This window comes from Notamacropus eugenii, chromosome 2 (genome assembly GCF_028372415.1).
Source record: "Notamacropus eugenii isolate mMacEug1 chromosome 2, mMacEug1.pri_v2, whole genome shotgun sequence".
Classification (NCBI taxonomy): Eukaryota; Metazoa; Chordata; class Mammalia; order Diprotodontia; family Macropodidae; genus Notamacropus; species Notamacropus eugenii.
In genome coordinates, this window is record NC_092873.1 from 514,143,011 (window position 1) to 514,167,061 (window position 24,051).

The window sequence follows — 24,051 nt, forward strand, 5'->3', positions numbered from 1 at the left end:
TCATAGACTACTGTGACACAGACAGGCAAAATATTTCTTTTAACCCTGGAAAACACTGGAAGTATGTAATGTATTAACACAACATTTATACACAGAGTGATACAAATAAAACTTTAATAACATGAGCTCACTACAACTGAAAATTAAAGGCCTCAGAAAGGCTCCTCATGCTGACTTTTGATTTCCAATCACGTTTATGGAGACATTTCTGAGCATTGACATTATATCCTATCACATACCTTCTATTAATTAGGGTGACTGCCAGGATCATGGTAGAAGGTTCAAGGGCAAGAGGACATGCTTACAGAATTTTGTCAGGGGAGAAATAAAAGCACATTGCAAACATCGATGAAAAGCATTTACAGATAGTAAGACGTGAGATCCCAAATGTCTCTCTCTTCAATTACTACAGACCATACAGTGAAGTGACAGACAATACCAACATCCCAGATCAGTAACTTTATTTGCATTTTATAGCTAATTTCCTAAGCCCCATATCCAAAGAAACCAATAAAAAAAGCCACATCAAGAACGGAAAGTCAGAATGTCTATTAAATTAATTTTTCTTTAAAAAACGTCAAATTTCTGAATGAGCAAGATTCACTTTGGCAGGAAGAGGCCCAGCTCCTTCACGCTCCTCAGCCTGGCACTGAAGCGCCACGAGGGAAGACGGCGGGCATGTGGGCAGCTTCTGTCCGCTCATGAACTCCAAGTCTCCATAGATGCTCAGCTTCTGAAATGAACCAAGGCATTTTAGGACTGTGCTGGCAGACTTGTGGGCTTCCCCCAGCCACACAGAGTGTGTCTGATCCTTCCAAGCAGCAGAGGGGGCTATCCCGAGGGCCCCATCCAGGGTCTCCGTTTTTAGGAGAGTTACAGGGTTTCTAAATACCTGAAGTCAGGACAGTTGGGTCTATGAACCCGAGGGCCTGAGTGCCATTCCAGGCTCACTGAACAATTTTTCTTTCCATCGGGATGTTATTTCAGTTAGCCCAGCTGTGAAATGAGGATGGGGCGACCTCCTTCTCTCTCACCCTTTTACAGCTAGGTCGAATAGGAATCCAATGAAGTGGTTGCATCTATTCAAATTCTTGCTACTGGAAGTTATAATTTTGTAAAATAAGTTAACTAGTTCCAGCCCAGTGGACATACTGGGTGTGAATTCGAATGAAGAGATTCATTATTTGTACTAATCAAGACCTAGCTGTATCTCCATAGAGTATCAGATGAATCAGGAGAAGACCAGACAGAAAGCCCTCCAAAGCTTAGTCAACACTGGTGGTGGCCATGGCTAAAACAACGTCATCATTGCTCTGCTATTACCAGACCCACTTTTTTCTCTGTGACGGAGGGTATTTGGGGGAGTGCATCAAGGTACTGCTGGGGAAAACCAACTCTGAGTTAAGAAATCTGCAGTCTGGTCTTGGCTCAAATACAATACCATAAATAAAGAGAACAGTGGCAGCCCTTTAGGAGGCACCAAATGAATGAAGAAGCCAACAAGTTAAAGAAAATTCCCATTCTGAAGCCTTCCCATGTCCACCTGAATTCCTCACTGGGGGCCCTCAAGGTCCCATCTTGTGAGTTCTGCTGGCTTCTTTCCTTGGCTCTAATGCTGCAGAGCTGGGCAGCTCTGGGTAGAGGGATGTGGAGTGGGGTTAGGATTTACACCCAAGCTACAAGAATAAAGTAACCCACCTGCACCAGGCCATATACCTCAGAAGGCTTCCGGCCTTCTAATCCCCAAAGGACTGTGTGGGTGGGTATTCATGCCCCTTTCTCCTCTCCCAGTTAGCCAGACTCCTCCTTAGGCTGCCTTGGCAGGCCACAGTAAACTGCAGGGATGGCACATTTGCATTGTGGAGGGCTGTAGAGCCCATCAGATAAAGGGTGTCCTGGATTTACACAGGGGCTACAAAAGATTTTGCTTTGCTGCTGATGAAGAGGAGTTGGCTGCAATCCTGCTAAGACTAGATGAGCTCTAATCGTTAAGATGATTTGATCCATTCAAGGAATGTAAAAGCCACATGGAATACTTTAAAAGATCCTCAATACCTCATTCTCAATAATCACTGTTAGCTGCTCTTCAACAGATTTATGGAAGAGTAAAAAGAAAACCTTTGTATTGAAAAACCCCCAACAATATTTAAAAATAAAAAAGCTCTTTGAGATATTCTGGAATTCTTGGAAGAACATAGAACCCTCTGCTCTGATCTTCACTTGATGAACATGTGGCAGCCAGGTGATGAATGCCCTCCACCCAGGCACTTTGTAAGCCTGAGACAAAGCCTCTCTCTCTCTCTCCCTGCATTCCCTCAGTCACCAGACGTCCCCGATGCCCACTTGCCCTCTGTCAGACCCCACCTCAATTCCCACCACCCTCCACCTGTTCATCATTTCCTTTCTCTTCTTTCTTCTCAAGGACATGCCTTGCTCTGTGCTCTTGGCCTCATCCCTCCCTTCTCCAGTGGACCAGCAGTTCCATCATCCTGCTGTAATCTCCCCATCTACGGCTGCGCCCACACCAGCCCTTTTAAGCTCTCCTCTCGTTCTCAGTCAGATCCCTCCCTCACCTGAAACTGCCCCCCTCAAAGGTGCTGGTCACTTCCTAGCTGGACCTGGCCCAGTCCCTCCTGTTTGTCCTTCTGCTCAATCTGTTAATACCACACTTCTCCCTTGAGCATTTGGCCTGCTTCTCCTCACAGTTTACACTGAGGCTCTGTCTTAGGCCCTCTGCCCTCCCTGGTGACCTTATTAAATCTCACGGATGGCCAAGAGGGTCAAATGTAGCACGAAAGTTGAGAAGACCAAGGTCTGGAAGAGGACCATTAGATGTGACAGCAAAGAGAAGTCTGGCAATCCTGGAGAGGTCAGATCAGACTACGTATGACTGAAAAGGACATAGGGACAGGCTGTGGACCCCCTCTCCCCCATCTGACTGAGAAAAGCAGGAGAGGAGGAAAATCTGAGGGCATGGGATGGCAAACTGAGCCAAGGTGGATTTTTTTTTTTTTTAAAGCAGGAAGGATACACTGGCAGTCTAAAAGAGATAGGGAAGGAAACAGTACTTGGGAAAGGCTAAGGATTTGAGAAAGAGGGAATGACTGGAGAAGAAGGGAGGGATGGGATCAAGGGCACATGAAGATGGGGGAAGACAAGATGAGGGTGAGGTCAAGGCGCTGTGAACAGACTGAAAGGAGAGTTCACCCTTCCCAAGAGAGCAGGGGACAAAGTCCTTGACTAATGGTGGACAGATGACACTTGGAAAAGCTTCTGTGGGGAATGAAAGAGGAAATCACTTTGGGGAGAGTGAAGAGCCTGCCTAGCTGCCCTGAGGGCCCAGCTCAGGCTGGCTAATGTGAGTGGAGGGCCTCGGGATCCATGGTCCTGGTTTGGCAAGGGCTGAGTGGTGTGCTATTACCAAGAGGTGACGGAGCAGGAGACAGACCACGCAGAACCAACCTGAGACTGGGGTGGGAAGGATGCATACAGTACGTGGAATGGACTGAGGAAGCACTGAGGGTTGAGGGACAGAGTGGGTCACATGAGGGCAAATGCAGCGTTTGAGAAGAGTGAGGCAGAGGAAAGAGACCAAACAGTATGAGAACCAGTTTGGGGCTGATAGGAGAAAGACAACATGGAACCATTCTAGGTAACGGTGACATCTGGAGTGCTGGGCCTGGAGTCAGGAGTGCAAGGCTCCTCCCACAACTCCGTGTCACCTCCAGAAATGGTAACCAACGATGGGGCTGGTGGCCTGCTAAGGGCCTGCCTCAAATCCCTTTTCCCATCTTTAGAGAACAGATTGTGGAGGTCGGGTGGAAGTCATGGCTGGTAAGAGGCACATCAAAGCTGAAGCCATCCCAGCATTACTGGATACAATACCCAGACCTGCCATTGTGGTGTCATGAACCACATCTGGGCCAAAGCCAGGCCAACAATCCCAGGAGTCAGAAGATGAAGGCAAGGTGTTACACCAAAAATCAGACAGGCAGAGAGAGCGTAGGGATGCAGACTATAAGCCTTTCTCATGGCCCCTCCCTACTGGAGGCACAGAATTATACAGGAGAGATATGGTCAGAAGAAAGGACAAACTGAGACAATGACTCAGTCCCCCTACCTCTAGGCTAGTGAGGGAATCTGGTTTTAACAGCCAGGCCAGGGAAGCTGTCCATGAAAGGCATTCGGTCCTTCGTTCAACGACCAAGGTTGAACAAGCAGCCGTCTCGATCACAGAGAAAAGGGAGCTGCTGTGAGAGCAGCAGTCTCTCTGCTTCTGCCGGGGGCTGTGAGTGGGAACTGTTCAAGGCAGCCACTTGGGACATGTATTAGTGACTGAGCAGTTCAGCTATGGAGCTTCGAGGCGGAAAGAGAAAAAACAATATTTGGGGGGAAGTGAGGCCATTAACTCTGGGGATCGTCCTCCTCCCTGATCCAAAAAGTAACCACTGAACATGGCTTTTGCCAATACCCTGGGGGTGGGGCGGCTACAGCGAGGATTTCTCCCCTGGGTGAGTCATCTTGGTTTGCTATAATGACCAATGTATTTTTAGGCAGATGCTTCTTGGGGAGATGCTGGTCCCCTTGATGGACAGTCCCCTCAATTCTGCCCTGCCCTCCTGGACACAGCTCTCACTTTCAACACCTGCAAACAGTGTAATAATCCTTCTAATGACCCCCCTTCCAATGATTCTTAAAGGACCATTGGGGCAATGAGAGCTGGTGCTAGCAGTGAGCTGTCTGGGGAGGGGCTGACTTGGCCTGCCTCATGACCCCCCACCTTGGGTGTCCTCCCTCTGTCTCTCTCACCTTTCTAGGTCTAGCTTATCTGCCTCCTTCATCAGAAGCTCCACAGGGTAGGGACTGTTATTCTTACCAAGCACAGGAACATAACCATGTCTTATGTATCACAGAGAAGACACCATCCTGCCATACTGAGCTTCAAAAGCAAATCCACAAGAGGAAAATGCTACAAATGCCTCAGGCCTTCTTGAACAAGGTGAAAGTCCCCACTCACAGGCTTCTCCAAAGCCACACTCATCTGCACTTGGTGGTCATGTCCTAGGTCTTACATGAACAGAGAAATGTGCTCTCTCTCCGGGGTCTTATGTTCTCTGAAACCAACCAGATGGCATTTTAAAATTATGTGTAAATAATGCAGAAAAGCCTCTATTTAAGGACCACTTGGACAAGGCACCCAGACCTCTGTGGAGAGATCAAGGATCTCTCAGACTCATGGCTCCAAGACTGTTAGAAAGAAAAGATTTCATGGGAAAACAGCATTTGAAACAAATGGCTCTGGGCCAAGAAACTCAAATGTGTTTTCAGCATTAAATTTTTGTCAATTTTGTAAATTCTACATTTTTGTAGTAAATGAAGCAAGAAGTAATCATCATGGCATCACTAACTCTGTGAGAAATACGAACTGAGTGGCTAGAAGCGTTCTTCGACTCCAACCTGGAGAGATGAGCTGGAAGGCAACACTCTGCAGACGTGGGGAGCTGGCGTCTAGCTCGCCCTCCAGGCTAGGAGAAGCCCTTTCCCAAGGACAGTCCCGGCTTTCTGAGTCTTCCTCCTCTCTGGCCCATCCTGGCCAGTTCTCAACCTTGGAGATGTCTTGGACTTTTGTTTCTGTGATGCCCCACACAACTGGCTACCAAGTCTTACCAAAGTCTAGCCCCCAAGGTCTCTTCCATCCAGCTCCTCCTCTCATCTCCCCGGGCTTGGACCTTCCTAATTGTCCAGACCCTCCTCTCTCTAATCCACCATCTTCTGCATAGCTGCCCAAGTGCCATTTCTAAAGCACCTGCCAAGAAGTACCAGTTACCCCTCCTGCCTCTAGGAACAAATACAAGTCCCTGGGCATTTACAGTCCTTCCTAGCCTGGTCCCAGTCTGACTGCATGTTACCGCACTTCTCAAGTTCTAGCTTCTCAGCCTGGCTGTTGTTCCTGTGACAATCCATCTCCCACCTCCAGGCCTTTGCCTACATAGGTTATACTCCTCTCATCCTTTCTCTTGTGCTCTACATTCCAACCAAACTGGACTGCCTGCCTGGTCCCTGAACACAGCCCAGTGAATCAGCTGTGCCTCAGCTGTGTGTAAAGCTGTCAAGGACCCAGAAATCAGGCCCTCTGCCACCTGCCCAGAACTAGAACCTCATAGTTTGCTGCTGTTACCCTTAGTCTCCCCTTGCCCACAACCACATCCCACAGTCCTCTAAGAGGGACAAAAGTCACCCATCAGCTGGGACCTAGGCAGAGGCTTTTGGGTTACCCATCAAATCAGATTTGCTCTCCTCTCTGAGTGTCCCCTCCAAGCAGCTTATCTGGAGTCAGATTAGGCAGGCAGGGAGCATACTTTTTCTCTAGGCAGACAGCCCTGGGCATTTGGTGACAAGCCCCATCCCATGTAGCTCCTGCCTCCCACTCACCTCTGGTGGGACGTACTGCTCCATCGCTGTGGCAACAGTGGCACAGCAGATCCAGAGTAACACCAACACCGAGAGCACAAGGGTGATGGTCACAATCCAGCCGGAATTCCTGACAAACAGCAAGGGAGGCCCATGAGAAGCCCAGACCTGGAGAGAAAACTCTTCCTAGCCAAGAGCAGACCAGGCCTGGCTGTGCAGTCTGCCCAGGGGGCACTGCAGCCTTAGGGGGCCCCTGTGACATGTCTGATGTCACAAGGGGGACTCTGTGCTGCTATCAGAATGTGAGTGCCTGTCGAATGGGGCTACCTCGCTCTTCAAAATCAGACCTTCAGGACCCAGCTTTGGTACCTGCCTGTGGGCTGAGTTTAGTCACTACCTGCTGACTGACAGCTTGGAAGACACAAAGCTGTGGTAAAAGCCATGTTACCTTGAACCCGAGAAGGAAGGGAAAGGTGGGGGAGCTGTTTAGTGGGTAGGGCGCTCAGTTGTTTCCAAGGAGAGAAATTTATGTTATGCTGTTGGAATTCAGCAGCAGTACTACTGCAGGCAAAAAGTGAGGAAGTAGAAGCGTACAGGTTATAATTAATTCAATTGTATCTTAAAAGTGGCAAACATTACTGCTTAAAAGAAATCCTCTGGGGAATCCCTTGGTGATGGGGGAACATTAATTTCTTGGTCTTTTTAGCATATAAGCTTTTAAAGAAATGAAAACAACCTTAAAAATAAGAGGAAATAAAGGGACACAGGGGGATACGGTTTGACTGTTAAAATGGGTTAAAAATGAATACCCCCTCAGACCCAGAGCAGAGCATGTCTCTAGAAAGAGAAGTAAGTTAGAAATACATACAGAGAGAGGCATTTAAAAAAGCTGTCACTTTCTCCATCTTCAAGATAGCCTCTGGAGGCTTGGGAGCCTGCCGGCTGTGGATGTGCTGAAACACCAAGGCATAAGTCACATCAGACTCCATCACTCCCCAACACTCACAAGCCTCAGAAGCTGGGTCTGGACTCCCACTGTCACTGACTTGCTGTGTGATCCTGGGCAAGTCCCTTCCCCTGTGCCTCACTTTCCTCACCTGTAAAATGAATGGCTGGGGCAAGGAGCCTCAGAGGTCTCTTGAGATGCACCTCAAGAGCCTCTTTCCAAGGGCTCCCAGTGTGTATGGAGGGGCAAATGGGACAATATGAAGGTCTCAGGAGGAACCAACATCTTTCCAGCAAACGAGAAACCAAATGCAGCAGAAGCACCTTGGCCCGCAGCCTCGTCTGCTAGGGATGGGGATACTGGTTCCCATTAGAATCTGAGGAGGACAGTACCCCTTGACCCTCACCCAGTCTCCGTATTTCAGGGGAAGATATGAAGTTAAGAAATTGTCTTTTTGCTCAAGAGAAGTTAAGAACCAGCAAATGTGGTTAAAGTGAACCCTGGCAATTTGGCCTGATTTCTCAGCACACAGCAAGGAAGGAGGCAAACACGGAGGCTTTGTTCTAGGGTACTGAGTCATGGGTTTACCTTCAGGCTTTGCTGGAAGTTGTAAAGCCCAGTCTAGACACAAATGGGCAAGATTTGGGTCTTATCCCTTCATTAAGGCAGATAATCTGCAGTAGAGAATCTACTATCAGTGATTTTATGTCAGTCCTGAAAGAAAACTTACAGGCCATTTTCTTTAAAGGTGCATTTTTCCCATGTGCAGAATGATCCCGATCCACCTGGGTTGGATACTGAATTTCTGGTTTAGACTGAAAAAGAATCAAAGGGACCGTGAGCAGCCTGCCGACCAAAGCCCATCCAGGACACATTAACACCTGCTGTCTTTACAAACTGTTATGCTGGTACAACAGGACTAGACAACTCAGAAATGGAAACACTCCCACCATGACCTTGACCCCCCACTGAAGCCCCCATCCAGCTGCTTCCCAAAGAGACTGTGACAGTGCTACTACCAGTCTGGGATAAATCAAGGAGAGTTTGATGGCATCATCACCAGTCTGGAGTAAATCACGGCGAACCCCCACATTCAATTTCACACGGTCAGAGCATCACAGGGACAGCCACATTGGCCCCCTATCATGGCCTGCTGCTTGGGGCTCCCTGCTGTTCCTCAGTGAAGCAGGAAGAGTGGCAGCGTGGGGTCAGCGGGCAGACCCGCATTCCAATTCTGTTTCTATTCCTTGTGACCAAGGGGATCTTGGCTTTGTCTCGCCCACGCTGGGTGTTGTGGTAGCTCTTTATTAACAGCTGGGTCAGCTAATCTATACCACAATCAACACAGACCTGTACTGCTATGATCCTGCCTCAACAAGTGATAGGAATATACACACAAAAGCAACTGTAGCTATGGCCTGACACCCGTACACTTCAGACCTTTCACTGAAATTGTAAGAACTTATTCTATTACTAACCTATAGTTTCCAAATTAAAAGAACAGAAGGAACAACAAAGCCTAAATTGGAACAAAATACCCATCTTAATCTTATAATCAGTCCCTCATAATAATAACAACAATAAAACGTTCACTTCATTTATCCCATTGTTTTTCGGATATACTGAGAAGTTAGTGGGCTGCCCATGAAGGTTATTTGTCCACAAGGCTGCCTGAAATAACGAAATGGAAAGTCAAGCCCTATCTCTGAATTTCTTATCCAAGTCCAAATCAAATCACATAATTACGTATATTACCTTAGGTTTCTTTGCTCCAGTGTCCTACTAGTATTAGGCGAGATAAGAATTAAACTATTTATATTGCTATACCAGTTGACAGAAGTTCATATTGAAGCACCTATGATTTTATTCAATCAAAATCACCTCCATAGTACTCACAGGCAGAGGCTTAAAACTATTTGGGGATATTCAATAGGAAGCAGCTTTGAAATCATTTCATGCAGAATCCTAGGGAAAGGGGTACAGAGGATTTACTCCAGAGAAGGTCCCTTCTTGCACTAAGCATCATACAATTCTTAAACTAGCACTTGCTACTTCAGTCTAGTCATACTCTCACCTGAAAAATGACAATTTTTCCATCATCGGCTTGAAGGTAGAAAGTCCATGAAGAGGTGATGAAGCTCTGTGCTGAGTCCATCATGTCACTCCAGAATGATCTCACCAGTGTCAAAGGGAAAAGGAGATGCATTCTGGGCATCAGGGACATGAGCTGTAAGGAGACACCAATTTTAAAACACCAGCTACTTTTCCTATCTATAGACACAAAACCATTGTCATTATGGTCAAGTCTCTGTTATGTGTGTGGGCGCAGGAAACATCATAAAACTAATCCCAGGGTGACTTTCTTTCCCAACTGTACACATGTGGGCTGCCTCCCCTTAGCATCAGTTGATACTATGGTCAGAAATGAAAATGACATTTTAAACTAAGTAGTTTAAATTGGTAATCTACCATGATTTGTTAAATAAATGCATCCTGTTTATTAGTTTCCAAAACTGAATTCCAGATAGTAAGAGTGGAGTTTCATGAGAACTTTTTTAAAGAAGCATTTATTATCTTTCTTTCCTCCACTGCCCTACCCTCCCAAACTAGACAATAAAAAAGCCATGCCCAAAAACGTATGACCCAGCCTGCATTTTAAGTGCCTCACTTCGCTTCATCATTAGGTCTCTGGAATCACAGATTATCACTGTAGGATGTTTGTCTTTAAAATGTTACTGTCATCATATACACTGTTTTCCTAGTTCTACTCCATTCTGCATCAGTTCATAGAGATATTCCCTGATTCCTTCAAAACTGTCCAACTTGTCATCCTTTCCTATGGACATAGATATGTATGTGTACATGTGTGTGTGTGTGTGTGTGTGTGTGTGTGTGTGTACACACATATTCCACCATATTCTATCAGCACTTTGCCTACTACAACATGAGGGGTGAATTTTGGTGGTTGCTGATGGGCAGCCTCGTGGCACAGTGGATAGAACACTGGACCTAAAGTCTGAAAGATTCATCTTCCTGAGTTTAAATCTGGCTTCAGACACTTAGTAGCTGTGTGACCCTGGGCAAATCACTGAACCCTGTTTGCCTGTTTCCTATCTGTGGAATGAGACAGAAATGGTAAACTGCTCCAGTATCTCTGCCAAGACAACCCCAAATGGGGTCACAGAGAAACTACTGAAAGAACTGACCAACCAGATATCCTTTGACCATTTGTTTATCGAGGGATGTCTCTTAAGTCTTATAAATCTGGTTCCTTATATAACCCGGAAATGAGACTTTCATCAAACTTGTTGCAAAGATTTTTTTTATAGATACATTTTCACTCTCATTTTAACTGCATTAATTTTATTTTTGCAAAATCTTACAAAATTGTCCGTTTTATCTTTTTTGATCCTCTCTGTCCCTTATTTAGTTATAAACTCCTTCCTTATCCATCAATATTAAAGGGAATTTCTCTTTTTATCCTATAAAAATTGTTTACGATGTGACCTTTAAGTCTGAGTTACGTATCCACCTGGACCACATCTTGGTATATGGTAGGAAGTGTTGATTCATACCTAATTTCTGCCAGATAGCTTTCTAGTTTTCCCAGTCATTTTTGTCAAATGGTGAATGAGATTATTTATCCTAGTAACTGAGATGTTTAGTTTTATTGAACACTCATGTTCACTTCTGTATGCTGTACACCTAAACTGTTCCACTGACTGACCTGTTTTTTAACCAGTACCAGATTGCTTTAATGATTACTGCTTTGCAATACAGACAGTTCTCATTTTTACAAATGGACTATTCCATAGATCTGAATATAAAGAGAATCTGTCCTCTGACATGGGGGAGGAAGGCAGGAAGGGAGCTGGCACATGGTGCAAGTATATGTGGGAGCTGGGGTAAGAGAAGTGAGAGCAGGAGGAGAAACATACAAGGGCTGGGGTTAGCTATGTGGGCGCCTGACTGGGTACAAGAGGAAGAACATGTACGGGACAGATACATGTGGGCGGGACACAGAGAGAAAAGGATGGGCAACATGTGAGGGCTGGGGATGGATACACAGTGCCAAGTATGGATGGATGGAAGACAGAAAAGTGGGTGCGTGGAGCAGGGCAAAGGTCTCCTCTCTTGGCACTGGAGGTCTCAAACCAAGCCTTTAATCCAACAGTGGTCTCTTTATACTTCTGTTCTGCTTTCATTTGGAAGATTTTTTTGGGGGGGGGGAGGGAGGATTTTTGTTTTTAGTGGAGAGGTGGGAGGCCTCAGAGTCAAGGGGTAGGAGCAGGGAGAGGGAGAGGGATAGGGAGGGGGAAAGGGAGAGAGAGAAAGCATACAGTGCAATAAAGTTAACATAGGTGGTTTTTTGAAATGTGAATTTTTCAGAATGTTTTACTAAAGTGGAATTTGCACAGTGCAAATTTACATAAAATGAGAATTGTTTGTATTCTGAAATCTGGTACTGCTAAGCTCCTTTCCACATATTTTCCCATTACTTCCCCTGAAGGGTTTTTGTAGTTAAAATCATATACTTCTGAGCTGTCTTGGTAGACACCTCTCAAATATTTTATACCTTCTGTAAATATTTTGAATGACATTTATCTTTCAAGCTCTTACTGCTGGGTTTTGTTAGTAATATATGGGAATACTGATGACATCTGTGGCTTTATTTTATATCCTGCACCTTTCATGAACTCTTCCAATTAATTTTATTACTAACTCTTTGGGGTTTTCTAAGTGAATCATCAGATCCTCTGCACAAAGCAATCATTTTGTTTCCTCTTTGCCTATACTTATTCCCTTGATCTCCCTTTTTTTGTTTGACTGCTCTAACTACCATTTCCAGGTCTATGCTAACCATTAGTGATGATGGACAGCCTTGCTTTATCCGTGATCTTCCTGGCCTCTCCATTATATATAATGTTTGTTCTTGGTTTCATATGTTAAAAACTTACCATGTTAAGAAAAAATCCTTTATTTCTATGCCTTCTAGTGTTTATAATTATGGTCTTTATTATTTGTACTGTTAACTTGGTTTATTATTTTTATAGTCTTTCTTATATTGCTTTTTGAAATGTTGGATAGAATTCACTTTTAAATCTGTCCTGGAGTCTTTCTCTTTGGGATTTCATGTGTGGTTTTTTCCAAATTATTTTTGTGAGAGTGGGTTATTTAAGTAGTGAAGTTCTTTTTTTTTTTCTTGTCAAATGGGGTATTTAAAATTTTAAGTATCCATTTCCTCTAATTTATCAGTTTGGCTGCAAGAAAATTTCGATCCTGGTGTATTTCTTCTTTAAAATGGTAGCTAGGAAGTTATGTCAATGACCATATATGACTTCATTGCTACAGGATACTGATATCCTGATTCTCTATGACTCAGAGTGAGGTCCTCAAAGAGTGAGTTCACTCTGCAGCCAATCTGGTGGCTGAATACATCTCTGAATTTAACTCTGACAGACACACAGTCTGTCAATTAAAAGCTTTCTATATCAGCAGAGCTTGTGTTCCACTGGTATAGAGGGTGAACTCCATGTTGCAGTGAGGCATCAGAGCAGCACTCAACTGGAGGGAGATGGTTGTTTTTTATAAAAATTAACTTTACATGCAGTTCTTCAGTATGGAAATTGGCTTAATTTCCTCTTTTTCTTCCCCATAGCTTCTCAGGCACTGTCTCCCCCAGACCTCCAACAAAACATAAACAAACCAGACAAGTGGTGTGTAACAACAGAAATGAGACACAATTTCATCTTTATATACACTTTATAATTCACCAAGGGGATTGCCTGGTATCTACACTGAGGAGTCCACAGTGATAGAAAAACCACATTTGAGTAATCTTTAATTCTGGATTACCCCTCCTTGCCCTGAACTGTTAAACACCTAGCAGGCAAGACAGACAACTTTCCTAGGGAATTCTACACCTGCCTTGCCTACCTCACTGGATTGCAGTGAGCTTTCTCTGCCAGACTAAATGTTATTTCAGACTTGGTTTCAAATCTCCTACTTAGCCTGTTCACCTTCCCCTGCATGCACGCCTGTCCATATTATCCCTAAAATGGAATGCTAAGAACTAGACATAATACCCTATATGTGGTCTGGCCAAAGCGTGGGACAGTGGGCCTTTATCCTGCCTAATTCTGGACATTTCTATTCATATCTAAATATTAAATTTATCTCAAAACACTTAATAATTTATCTTAATTTTTTAATTGTTACTATTTCTATTAGCATAAGTTCAAATGATTATTTATTGAGAAGCTCTGCCACAGTACTTGAAGTCCACTAAAATCTATAGGCCTTTTTCCCATCTCAGAATTGATCTTTATCTATATCTCTATTAAGTGCCATTGTTCTGCCCCGTTGGAATCTTTTAGGAGCCTGCTATCTGACAAATGCACTCCCTTTCCAACTGGTGATACCTAATGGGACAAGCAGGGAGCCACACTAGCACCCCTCAAGAAAAGTGCTGTCAGAAAGGGAAAAAAAAAAGGAAGGGAGGGCCATGTGCTTACTTGTTCTTGTCTCAACTCGGCGAATGGCAGCTGACTCTGGCAGCCCAGATGGCAAGCATACTGCTCGCCAGGCTGGGAGTACGCCTCTGTGCAAGCTGAGAGAGAGAGAGAGAGAAAGAAGGTGAGGGAGCTAAGCTTCAGGGAAGGTGTGCAGGGCTCCAAACTAGCAGTGCATCAGAATGTGGTCCAGGCTAAGGCAGGGTCACTTGGTTACTTCTGTTAAGCTTCACATTTCAATCAATAAGCAATAATGAAGTGGTTTCTATGGACCAGCATGAAAAGAACTAGCCTATCAGGGAGACTGGAGGTCAGGGATCAGCCTGGGAAAATTGAGGGATGAGTTGGAAGAGGGCTTTTGTCCCAGTTCTGCCAAGCCACAGCCATACAACTACGACTAGGTCATCTGATTTCTTCTCTAACCTCAGTGGCTCCCCCAAAAAACAAGAACAGCAGCTGCTCTACATAGCTCACCGAGTCTGTTGTGGATCAATCAGACTACACAGCAAAGTGCTTTGAAAACTCTCTGATGCTACGCTGATGTAAGCTGTTGATAATAATAATCACAGAAAAAGGTATTTATACGACAAAACTGCTTCCAGGCCGTGTGTCAGCAGCCCTTCATCATTTACACAGCGCTTTCTTACAAGTAGAGTGAGTGCTGTTTTAGGAGAGGTCAGCCCTGGACCTGGTCAGGGGACATGACCTGCAGATTTAAACCGTGACCTGATGCTAACTGGACCTGAGTTTTTTCCACTGCAAAATGGGATCCACAACATCTGCAGTAACCAATGCAAGGTTTTTATGAGCAAAGCTTTATAAGCTTTTAAAAATACTTTATGAATGCCATTACAGAGAAAATAGATTCAAAAAGGTTTATAATGACCTGGCCAAGGTCATTCATTTGGCTAGATTATAGCAAACTCAGGACTCAACCCCAGCTTTGTCTTTGACTATCAGCCCAGGGCTTTTTCACCGCCCCACAAACAAGTCAGTGTTCCTTGTTAGGATCTGAAAATACACACCTCCTCCCATCCTGACCCAGGGCTGTGACAATGTTACCATACCATTTACTTTAGAGATGAAGAATTACCAAAGAGAGCAAAGAATAAGGGATTTAAAAAATGATTCAAAATAAAACAACTAAACAAGACATTCAACTCTGAGAAAATTAGGGCCCATTTTTAAAGGTTTACACATCATAATTTTTCTAAGCTGCTGATAAAAAAGTATTCAGATGAAAACTGAAAATGAAGTCTACTGGAAGATGTGTGTATAACAGACAGAATTCTTTTATTTTGTTCATTAAACCAGGTTCTTTTCCTGATACATTTTTGGGTCACGGAGAATAACATGAACAGACCAAGTTAAAAAAATTAATCCACTGACACTGTCTCTGATTATAGCTAGGCCTTGTTTGATTTTTGCCAGCAAAATCTGAAGTTAGTGATTTTAACTGATGAAAGAACTCGATTTCTCTCCTTCCTGGAATGACCCACAAAGAATACACTATTTAATATTTAGTCAAAGGCCTGATTCAGTAAAACTCGCCAGCCAGTCAGTGCCAACCAACCTATGACTGAAAAATCTTAGAGAGGAAAATTATACCGTCTAAGAAGATGTGGTGATGAATTAGCAGTGCAGCAATTGCCACTTCATTCAGGTAAGCCAAAAGGTTGGTAAAATAAAGGCATCCTAACTACTGCACAAAACCAACACTGTCCCAAAAATGAGATGGAATTACAGAAACCCTAGCAATCTGGCAGTTACAAGCAGCAGCTACGGAAACTCTGTGACAACTGTGTACATAAGACTATTTAATAGAAGATACTTAGGATTCTTTAAATAAATAAATGTAAGAAAAAAGGTATAGTATGTCATTAGCATGTCATCTTACCAGATTCACACTCCAATTTGGTCCGATTTAAGTCAATTCCATCATCCACAAACTGACAAATTGAAAACAGCCTGCAGCCTCTCTGACAGGCATACAACTCCTCTTCCTAAGGAGATAGGAAAACAGAGGAAATTACAAAAAGGTCAATATTATCCCTGGAAAAGAAGGCTAAAAAGAAAGCAAAGTTAGTAGCATCTGCTATAAAGTCTTTACTGGAAGGTATTTTACTGAAAGAAAAAAAGATGGCAGGAGTTGGGGGCAGCACCATGATGCCCATACTGCCTGGCAAGGCTTTTGTGGCTTCCTTTTGAAGCTCATGTACAAAAAGATGACTGTCAAGCAAATAAATTACTCCTTTTCCTTCCCATCTTCTTTGTCCAAGTGCTATTTCTGGCGAAATACTGCAGTTTAAAAGAGGGATCCAAGTAATAATGGAAAGTTTTAGGCCAACAGGAAGTGTGGACTTCTTCCCTCAAAGTTGGTGCTGATGCCAGGCACACTGTGCTCTGCTGAAGGACCCCTCAGCATCCTTCCCCACGTGGTACACAGTATCATGAAAGCCCGGAAAAAGCAGAACATATAACAATGGCCAATGCACAAGGAAGGATTCCAATTGTATATAAGTCTAAATACAGGCCACAGTTTTAATATGGGGTCTCTTTGGAAAGAACATCTGTGTGTGGGTATAAAAAGTAACATCAAAATTACAGACCGAAAACTAAGTTTTACACAAGTTACATTTTAGGGGTAAAACACAAGGCATATGTTTGAATTAACACTTGGTGAAAAGAAGTTCACGTTAAACAAAGTATTTCAGTTATCAGATACTGCAGATGTGAATTAGAGAGGAGAGGAAGACCCTCTGGAGCTCACTAGATGCACAATTCCCCATGTGAACCGCCTCATGGATGTACTAACTCTGAGGTTCCATCTTCAAAGACGGAAGTGGATCGGAGGAGACTGGCCTCCAAAGGTCTGAAGGGATTCTGACAACGAGGCACATATGGGTAACAAACTGATGTGAAAATCAAAGCCCTCAACTTACTGCTTGGCACCTGGCCCCTGGTAAGGAAGAAGATGGCATGTGCACATGCCAGTTAGTTACCAACAAGATAGGAAAGGCTTAGGCATTTCTTCCTAGCAGAAGGATTAGTGACTTATGCAACAGCAACAACCAGTTATGAGAAGGCTGTCATTAACAGGGCACGATTCTAAAGGAGAATTGTTTAGGCCTTAATTCTAATTCCACTCCTTCAAATGAGATATTTGAAAAGTGCTGAGGGCAGAGCCTGGCACACAGTAGGCACTTAAACACTTGCTCCCCCTTGAAGGAAGCACGTGGCATGGAAGATGACCTTCCCTCTCCACTAATGCTGCCAACTCTGTGGTGTGCTTCCTGTGAGGCGGCTCGCCTGCATTGTTTTGGGAACATCGTGTACTCTGTCTTCAAAGGCAGGAGTTTCAGATAATCTTTCAAAATGGATTTTCTTTTGGTAACAAGCCAACCCAGTAAATTAGTGCACAGGTAGGAGAGGACAGCAGATTTCTAAGGTCCTTCCCAACTCTAAAATTAAGTGTCTTGACCTATTTTCTAAGTTCCATCACCTGCTACATACCATTTAACCGTACTAGAATGACCAGCAGAAGCTTTAAGAGATGCCTCCTTTGATCTCCTTTGTCAAGCACAAACTGAACAGGACTGTCATGCTAAAGGAGGGAGGCAGAGCTTCTGTACCAGGGCGTCAGAGGCCGCAGTTGCCTGCAAACCCTACCTTATGCTCTTTACTCTTAGGTGCTCAACACTACTAACGTGAACAATGCCAGACTGATTTCAATTCACCTAATGATTATTAAATGTCTATGATGTACAATGCTTGGTGCAAGGCTTTAGTTGTATAAAGACTAAACAGTTCTTGCTTTCTTTAAAAAGTCTACAGTAGTGGGATGGGGTGGGGCAGGATGGATGGAAGATGAGAAAATAAATGTAATGTGTACAGAGACAAGGGGATGGGGGAAGTAAAATAGAGATAAACAAGCAGGTGGGGAGAAGAGCATTAAAGTGTAGCAAGGGGTGGGGGGAATCAGGAAGGTCACGAGACAGTAATTTTGAGAGCTAGAGATAGGGAAGGAGTGAATTTCAGGCACAAGGGACCAAGTGAATTTGGGAAACAGCTAATAAGCCAGGTCTGGTAAAAAATATAAGGGAAAATAATACAATACAGAGTTGGAGCCACAGGCTGAAAGTCAGACTGGAGAGTGCCAAGAACACCAGTATCAGAAAATTTGCTCTAGAAAACCTGCCAACGGGCACTAACTGGGCATTATTCCTGCGGTCTATATTTGACCCAGACAGGTTATGTAACTATACATGAGGAAAGTTAAAAGGAAAAAATTCCAAAAAGCCCAGGCTCATCCTTCTGGTCAATCCCTCTCTCCCTAATGCACAAGGCTCCCATTTGAGGATCTCTGGTGGCCTCTTACATCAAACTCAGCTTAACATTCAAGGCTTCTGCCACCACACTCCAGTACACTAGCCAAGGATGCAGTTTCTAGACTCAATGCAACTGAATGCCCCTTGAATGCTCCATATATCCTGATGACCCAGTCCCCTTGAAGGCCATGTCCCACCCATGGCCTCCATGTCTTCCATTCATCCCCTCTCTACTGCTATCTCCGGAACCCTTAGCGCCCTTCCAGGTTCAGGTGAGGTGAAGCCATCAACTTCTGTTTCCCTCCTCACATCACCTCCTGTTCATCTCTGATCCATCCCCCGATCGGAATGTAAGCTCCCTGAGAGCAGTGACCGTTTATGGGAATATACACAAGTGCTTAATAAATGTCTGTCGAATGAAGTAGAAAGAGGCAAAAATACCCTACATCCTTTCAACCGATGACTAAAAGTACTTAAGTCTTTTTACCACGTCTGAACCACTGAAATTAGGAAGGAAACATAGTGTAGCTAAAAACCCCATGGATTCGGCACAAGAACTAGGATGAATCCCTTTTGGGATCACTAAGCAAAGGAATCAGAGGCCCAGCTCTCACTCAATCCTGGAAGCCGTCTGTCTGTGCACCTCAAGTAGGGGAGCTGGCCCACAAGCTCCCTGAGGGCAGGAGCAGCAAGGAGGGGAGCCAAGGAGCTCCAGAGGAGGAGCACAAGGACCCTTTTCCACCAGGAGGGTTTCTGGGTAGTCACATGACTTGCAGAGGGTCCCAAAGATAGGCAGTCACTGCAAGTCAGCCCTGACCATGACTCCATGTTGCCTTTTGGGCTCTGCTTAGCATAGACATTGTTGTTCGGTCCTTTCAGTCGTAACCCCATTTGGGGATTTCTTGGCAGAGATACTGGAGAAGTTGGCCGTTTCTCTTTCCAGCTCATTTTATTGATGAAGAAACTGAGGTAAACAGGGTTAAGCAACTTGCCCAGGGTCACACAGCTAGTGTCTGGGGCCTGATTTGAACTCAGGAAGAGGAGACTTCCTGACTTCTGGCCTGGCAACTTATCCACTGCCCACTGAGCTGCCCCTGCCTGGCACGGAGAGGCCCTGAATCCATGCATCTTGGATATCAGACTTTTTTATCAGGTTTTGATGGCCAGGCCTGTTTAAGTAATCAATAAATATATACGCACCTGCCCAGCCCTGCTAAGTGCTGGGACACCAAAAAAGGTGACAGGGGCCCAGCCAGTCTGATGGGGAAAACAAGTAATCAAAAATGCACCAACAAGACACACCCAGATTACAGGAAACAATTAATGAAGGAAGGCACTCCAAACTGGAGGGATGGCTGGAGCAGAGGGAGAGCAGCCTAGGCGTGGGGGACAGCCAGAGAAAATGCCAGGAGGGCAGGGTCACTGGAATGAAGTGTACCCCTGGAAAGGAGGGAAGGGGGCCGGGTGGTGAAGGCTCTGAAGGCCATGCAGAGGACGCTGTGTTGGATCCTGAAGGCTCAGCTCTGTGCTTTAGAATAAAGGATGGACTGGAGTGGGCCAAGACTTAAGGCCAGCAGACCCACCAGCGGCTAGTGCAAGGATCCAGGGCTGGGGAGAGCAGAGGAGGGGGGCAGTGTGGGAGATGCCCAAGGGGGGGACTGCCAGGCCTTGGCAACAGCCTGGAAGGGGGACGGGCCTGAGGGTCTGGGAGAGCACTGCCCAGAATCCTCCCCCCTAGTCTGTCACTCATTGGTTATGGAGGGAAGAAAGAACAAGCCCTCGTTGGCCCTCCGCTGGGGTCCTTCGGGGCTGAGAGCCAGGGCCTGGCCCCGGGGCGCCCCTGAACCAGCCTCCAAGGCTCTGGGGCACAGGCTCCGTGAAGGAGGGGGCGAGGCGGTGGATGCCCCGGCGATGGAGGGGGCTGCCCTGGTAACCAGAGAGCCCGAAGAGGAGCCAGGACGGAAGGGCTCCCGCCACAAGGGCGGGCGGGGGTCCGCACCCCCCAGGCCCGGGGCTGCTCGGCCTGCCCCTGGCAGAGGCTGGCATGTGCTAAGGAAACAAGCACGGAACCAGGAAGGCCCGCGTTCTACGAGGCGCGGTCCGAGAGTTCTGGGGCCCCCAGACACCCCCGGGCTGATCCTGATTTTGGGGACTCTTCTGCAGAAAAAGGGGCACTAACCTGCTCCCTTCTTATCTTATGGACGCATTCCTGGGGGCACACAGAGCACCCCACAACCAGCAGCCCTCCGGGGGCCGGATATGGGGACACACCGGGGTACGCGGGGGCGGCGACTAACAGGGAGCTGAGGCAGAGGCGGGAGCAGGCGGAGCCCGGAGGGCGGTGGGGGGACCCCGGGACACCAAGATGGGGGAGGCGGGTGGGGCACTAGTGCGGAAGGTCGGGGGGAGGGGCGGGAAGGCCCCCCCCCCCCCCCCAGCTCGGCGCGGGTCCCCTCAGGGTAAAAACAGCGGGGGGGCGGCGGCAAAGGAGGAGGAGTCAGTGGGGGCAGGGAAGAGTGGGAGGAGCAAAAGAAAGGGGGCAGGGCAGCAGATAATGGGGGCGGGGGCACCAAGGAGACCAAAAGACGAGGCGCCGAGACAGAGAAAACAAAGGGGAAGGGGGCAGGACAAGGGCGGGGAGCCCCGCGGGCGGGGCCTACCTTGGGGTAGGTGTGCAGGGGGTAGGTCAGCTGGCAGGCTCGGTGGCAGGACGCCGTGTCGCCCAGCACCGAGTCGAAGGCTTCGGCCGAAGCGGCCCCGGCGGCCTGGGGCAGGCCCAGCAGCAGCGGGAGCAGCAGGAGCGGAGGCCCCGGGAGCCGCGGGGCCCGCCTTTGGGCCCGGGGCGCCCCCAGCGCCGCCATCTTGTCTCGTCCCTTCGGTCGCCGCGGCCGCCGCCTCCTCCTCCTCCGAAAGCAGCTGTTTTTCTTCCTCCTCCTTCTTCTCCCCGCCTCCTTCCGGTGCCGCGGCCGCTTCCGCCTCCGCTGCCCCGCCCTCGCCCCGCCCTCCGGGACCTCCCAATAATCGCGGCCTCCGCTTCCTCCTTCCCAACGAACTTCCCAAACGGGCCAGCCTCGCGAGATCCATCAGTCGAGGTCGCCTGCCAGGGCACGCTGGGTAATGGAGTCCACCCCGCCCCGGACGGCCGGGGAAAGGCGGGGCCTCCGTCCCGGGCGGAACTACAGGGCCCGGCAGGAAGCGCGACCATCTTGCTTCCGGAGTCGGCGCCGGCGCCGTTCGGGGAGAGCGAGGACTGCTGGAGGCAGTGGCCCGCCCGCGCTCCAGAACCGTATCGGTGGGTCGGCCTGAGCTCCGGCAGGCTCTCAGGGCCGCCCTGACATTCCCCACGGAGGGGTTAGGGGAGGGCAGACGGCTTTGAGAGACTGGACGCTCCCGAATTCTGGGAGAGGGAAGGCGGGAGTGAGGAGGGTCTCTCAGCTCCGTGGGTGATTGGCTGTCGGTTCCTCAGAACCTTTGACTTCCACCGGTGATTGGTCTCCCGTTGCTAAAGTCCCTTCGCTCCCACAGGTAATTGGCTACTCGTTGTTATTGTGATTGGCTGCCCGTTGCTAGAGATGGCCCAAGTTCCAGAGGTGATTGGCTGCCCGTTGCTAGGGTCTCCTGACTTCCAGGGGTGATTGGCTGCCCGTTGCTAGGGTCTCCTGACTTCCAGGGGTGATTGGCTGCCCGTTGCTAGGGTCTCCTGACTTCCAGAGGTGATTGGCTGCCCGTTGCTTGGCTCCGAGTTGGGTGTGGGGAGGGTGGTTGGGAGGCCCCCGATACTCTGAATAGTAGACTCCAATTGCAGAGACCAAACGCTAGTTTAGCCGCGTGTTGGGCGCCAGAGGAGCACGTGCCTCCTCTGACTGCGAAGGGGAAGGGCGGCCCCTCAGAACGAAGACCCGCTAAAGTCTGCAGGAAGAAGGAGCCTCAGGACGGCTGCTGCAGCCAGCGACTTCCCCAGAGCACCAGCCGGGGAGAAGAGGAAGGAGATTCCCAGGGGAGACAAGCATGGGATGAGTTCCAGTCTGGAGGCTCGGGATTCTCAGAGGCCTTCCTGCGATCCAGAAGCGAGCCCTGAGAGTGCCAGTGCTCCTGATGGAGCTGGTTCTGCAGGAGACGGTCCCCTTTGATGCTCCAGAGACAGGACTGGGAGACTCAGGTCAGGAACTCCCCCCAGCTACTGGTAGCCCAAGTAGAAGACCGTGTGAAATGACCAAGACATGCAGCAGCCATCAGAGCACAGGAGCGAGCTGCTGCGGCCCCCACTACGAGGAGAGTGTCAGGGTCAGCAGCCACGGCCCTAGCTGGGGCTCCGGTGTGGGAGGTACAAGTGCCATCGCTCCTCTGTTTTCCTGCTACGCTGGAGAATCTGGGAATGATGGTGTGGTGGGAGAAGAGCGAATGAGCATACCGGAAACTCTGATGGACCTTCACCAAGGGAAGCAGAAAGAGGAGGAGAAGAAGAACACTGGAAGAGTCATTCAGACCGCGAGGGGAAGAAAAGGAGAAATAGGAAAAACTGAACAAGGCGTTAAACGCTGAGGAGGACGGCTTCCATCGTGTCAAGGAGGTCATGCAGCTCTGTGAGAGGAGAGGCCCCACAGTAGCCTGTAGGAAGGGCAGTGGAGGCATACGGGAGGGACTGCCAGAGGCTCCATGGCCCCATGGCTTCTTTCCTGGGACAGCAGTAAGGTGACTTGGAAGGAGATTCAGGACACAGACTTGTGTGTATTCATTTTAGTCTCATGGTAAACAAAGATGGAAAAAATCTTCATTTGTTTTTCTTACTGTCTGTATTTGAAATAAATTTCAGGAACTCTTTCATAAAAACAAACAAAGACTCAGCTATATAGTTTGAGCCTTACAGGTAGTTGCTGTTAATCCTCATTCTACAGATGTGCAAACAGGCCTAGAGATGACCTTGTCCAGAAGTGGCAGCCAATCAGCAAGCATTTATTGAATGCTTTCTATGTGCCAGGCATTGCATTAAAGAAAGGCAAACACATAGTTGTGACCTCCAGGAGCTCATGTGTCACCAACTATGTGCAAATGAGACATCTTCAGGGTAAATGATCATAGCCAGCATTTATATATAAGGCTTTAAGGTTTGCAAGACACTTTACAAATATGGTATCATATGACCTAACAACCCTTTGGGTTGAGTGCTGTTATCCTCCCCGTTTTACAGATGAGGAAATTAAGGCAGACACAGATTAAATGACTAGCCCACTTAGGTGTAACCACATAGCCAATAAGTTTCTGAGGCCATATTTGAACTCAGGTCTTCCTGATTCTAGGTCCATCGCTCTGTGTGCTGTGAAATGGATGTGGAGAAGGCCTGTTGCAGAAGGTGGGATTTAGTTTAGACCTGAAGGAAGCCAAGGGGTCAGGAAACAGTGGGGAGTGAGAGAATTCTAACCTTTGGGGGACAACCAGTAAAAGGACCCAAGGTATAGCTGAGAAGTATTTGTGGTAGGTTTTGAACTTCAGTCTTTCTGACTCTAAGCCCAGTGCTTCATTTACTCTGGTTTGTCTTGATGTGGATGAGGTTATTGTCTAATGTCCTTTGTGATCTAGTAGTGGAAACATCAGAAGAGCAATGAATTTGAATCCATTTACTAGCTGTAGGAGCTTAGGGAAGTCAGTTAAACCTCAGTGTTTTCATCTGTAAAATGAGCATATTACTTCTCTACTTACCACAGCCAATACAGTGAGGATTTGATGAGTGAGTGTAGGGGCCGTTATCAGGAGGAGCTGAAAGACTGACGTCTGCCCTGGAGAAGGGATGAAGATTATCATTGTCATGAGTAGTGTTCTCCTTGGTAGAGACATGGACTGTCATGTCATCCAGGTC

The 24,051-nt window shown here is 47.1% G+C and overlaps 2 protein-coding genes across 3 annotated transcripts in view; one reads left to right on the forward strand and one right to left on the reverse strand.

Annotated features, from left to right (window-relative positions):
- Window positions 1-97: 97 nt before the first annotated feature.
- TMEM59 (transmembrane protein 59) lies at window positions 98-21,249 on the reverse strand. The gene is made up of 8 exons (XM_072649530.1): window positions 20,858-21,249; window positions 15,767-15,872; window positions 13,873-13,967; window positions 9,432-9,584; window positions 8,088-8,172; window positions 7,280-7,364; window positions 6,433-6,541; window positions 98-733 (listed from the first exon to the last, which is right to left on the reverse strand). Exons 1-8 carry the CDS (start codon window positions 21,056-21,058, stop codon window positions 578-580), a joined length of 990 nt encoding a protein of 329 aa, XP_072505631.1. The 5' UTR covers window positions 21,059-21,249; the 3' UTR covers window positions 98-577.
- The window catches only part of TCEANC2 (transcription elongation factor A N-terminal and central domain containing 2), a 30,447-nt gene continuing 26,692 nt past the window's right edge, over window positions 20,297-24,051 (forward strand). Inside the window, exon 1 of one of the 2 annotated variants that reach the window (XM_072649533.1) lies at window positions 20,297-20,472. The gene's annotated coding sequence lies outside the window, so the exon portion shown is untranslated. Of the gene's footprint in view, window positions 20,473-21,375; window positions 21,723-24,051 lie in introns of those variants that run through there. The other variant, XM_072649532.1, reaches the window with a different exon arrangement.

Coding starts and splice junctions, on each gene's coding strand:
- TMEM59 (XM_072649530.1), bottom strand. CDS start 21,058: ATGGCGGCGCTGGGGGCGCCCCGGGCCCAAAGGCGGGCCCCGCGGCTC. Junction 15,873..20,857: donor CCCTGCACACCTACCCCAAG/GTAGGCCCCGCC, acceptor CTATCTCCTTAG/GAAGAGGAGTTGTATGCCTG. Junction 7,365..8,087: donor ACCTTTAAAGAAAATGGCCT/GTAAGTTTTCTT, acceptor TTGGTGTTTCAG/CACATCCACAGCCGGCAGGC.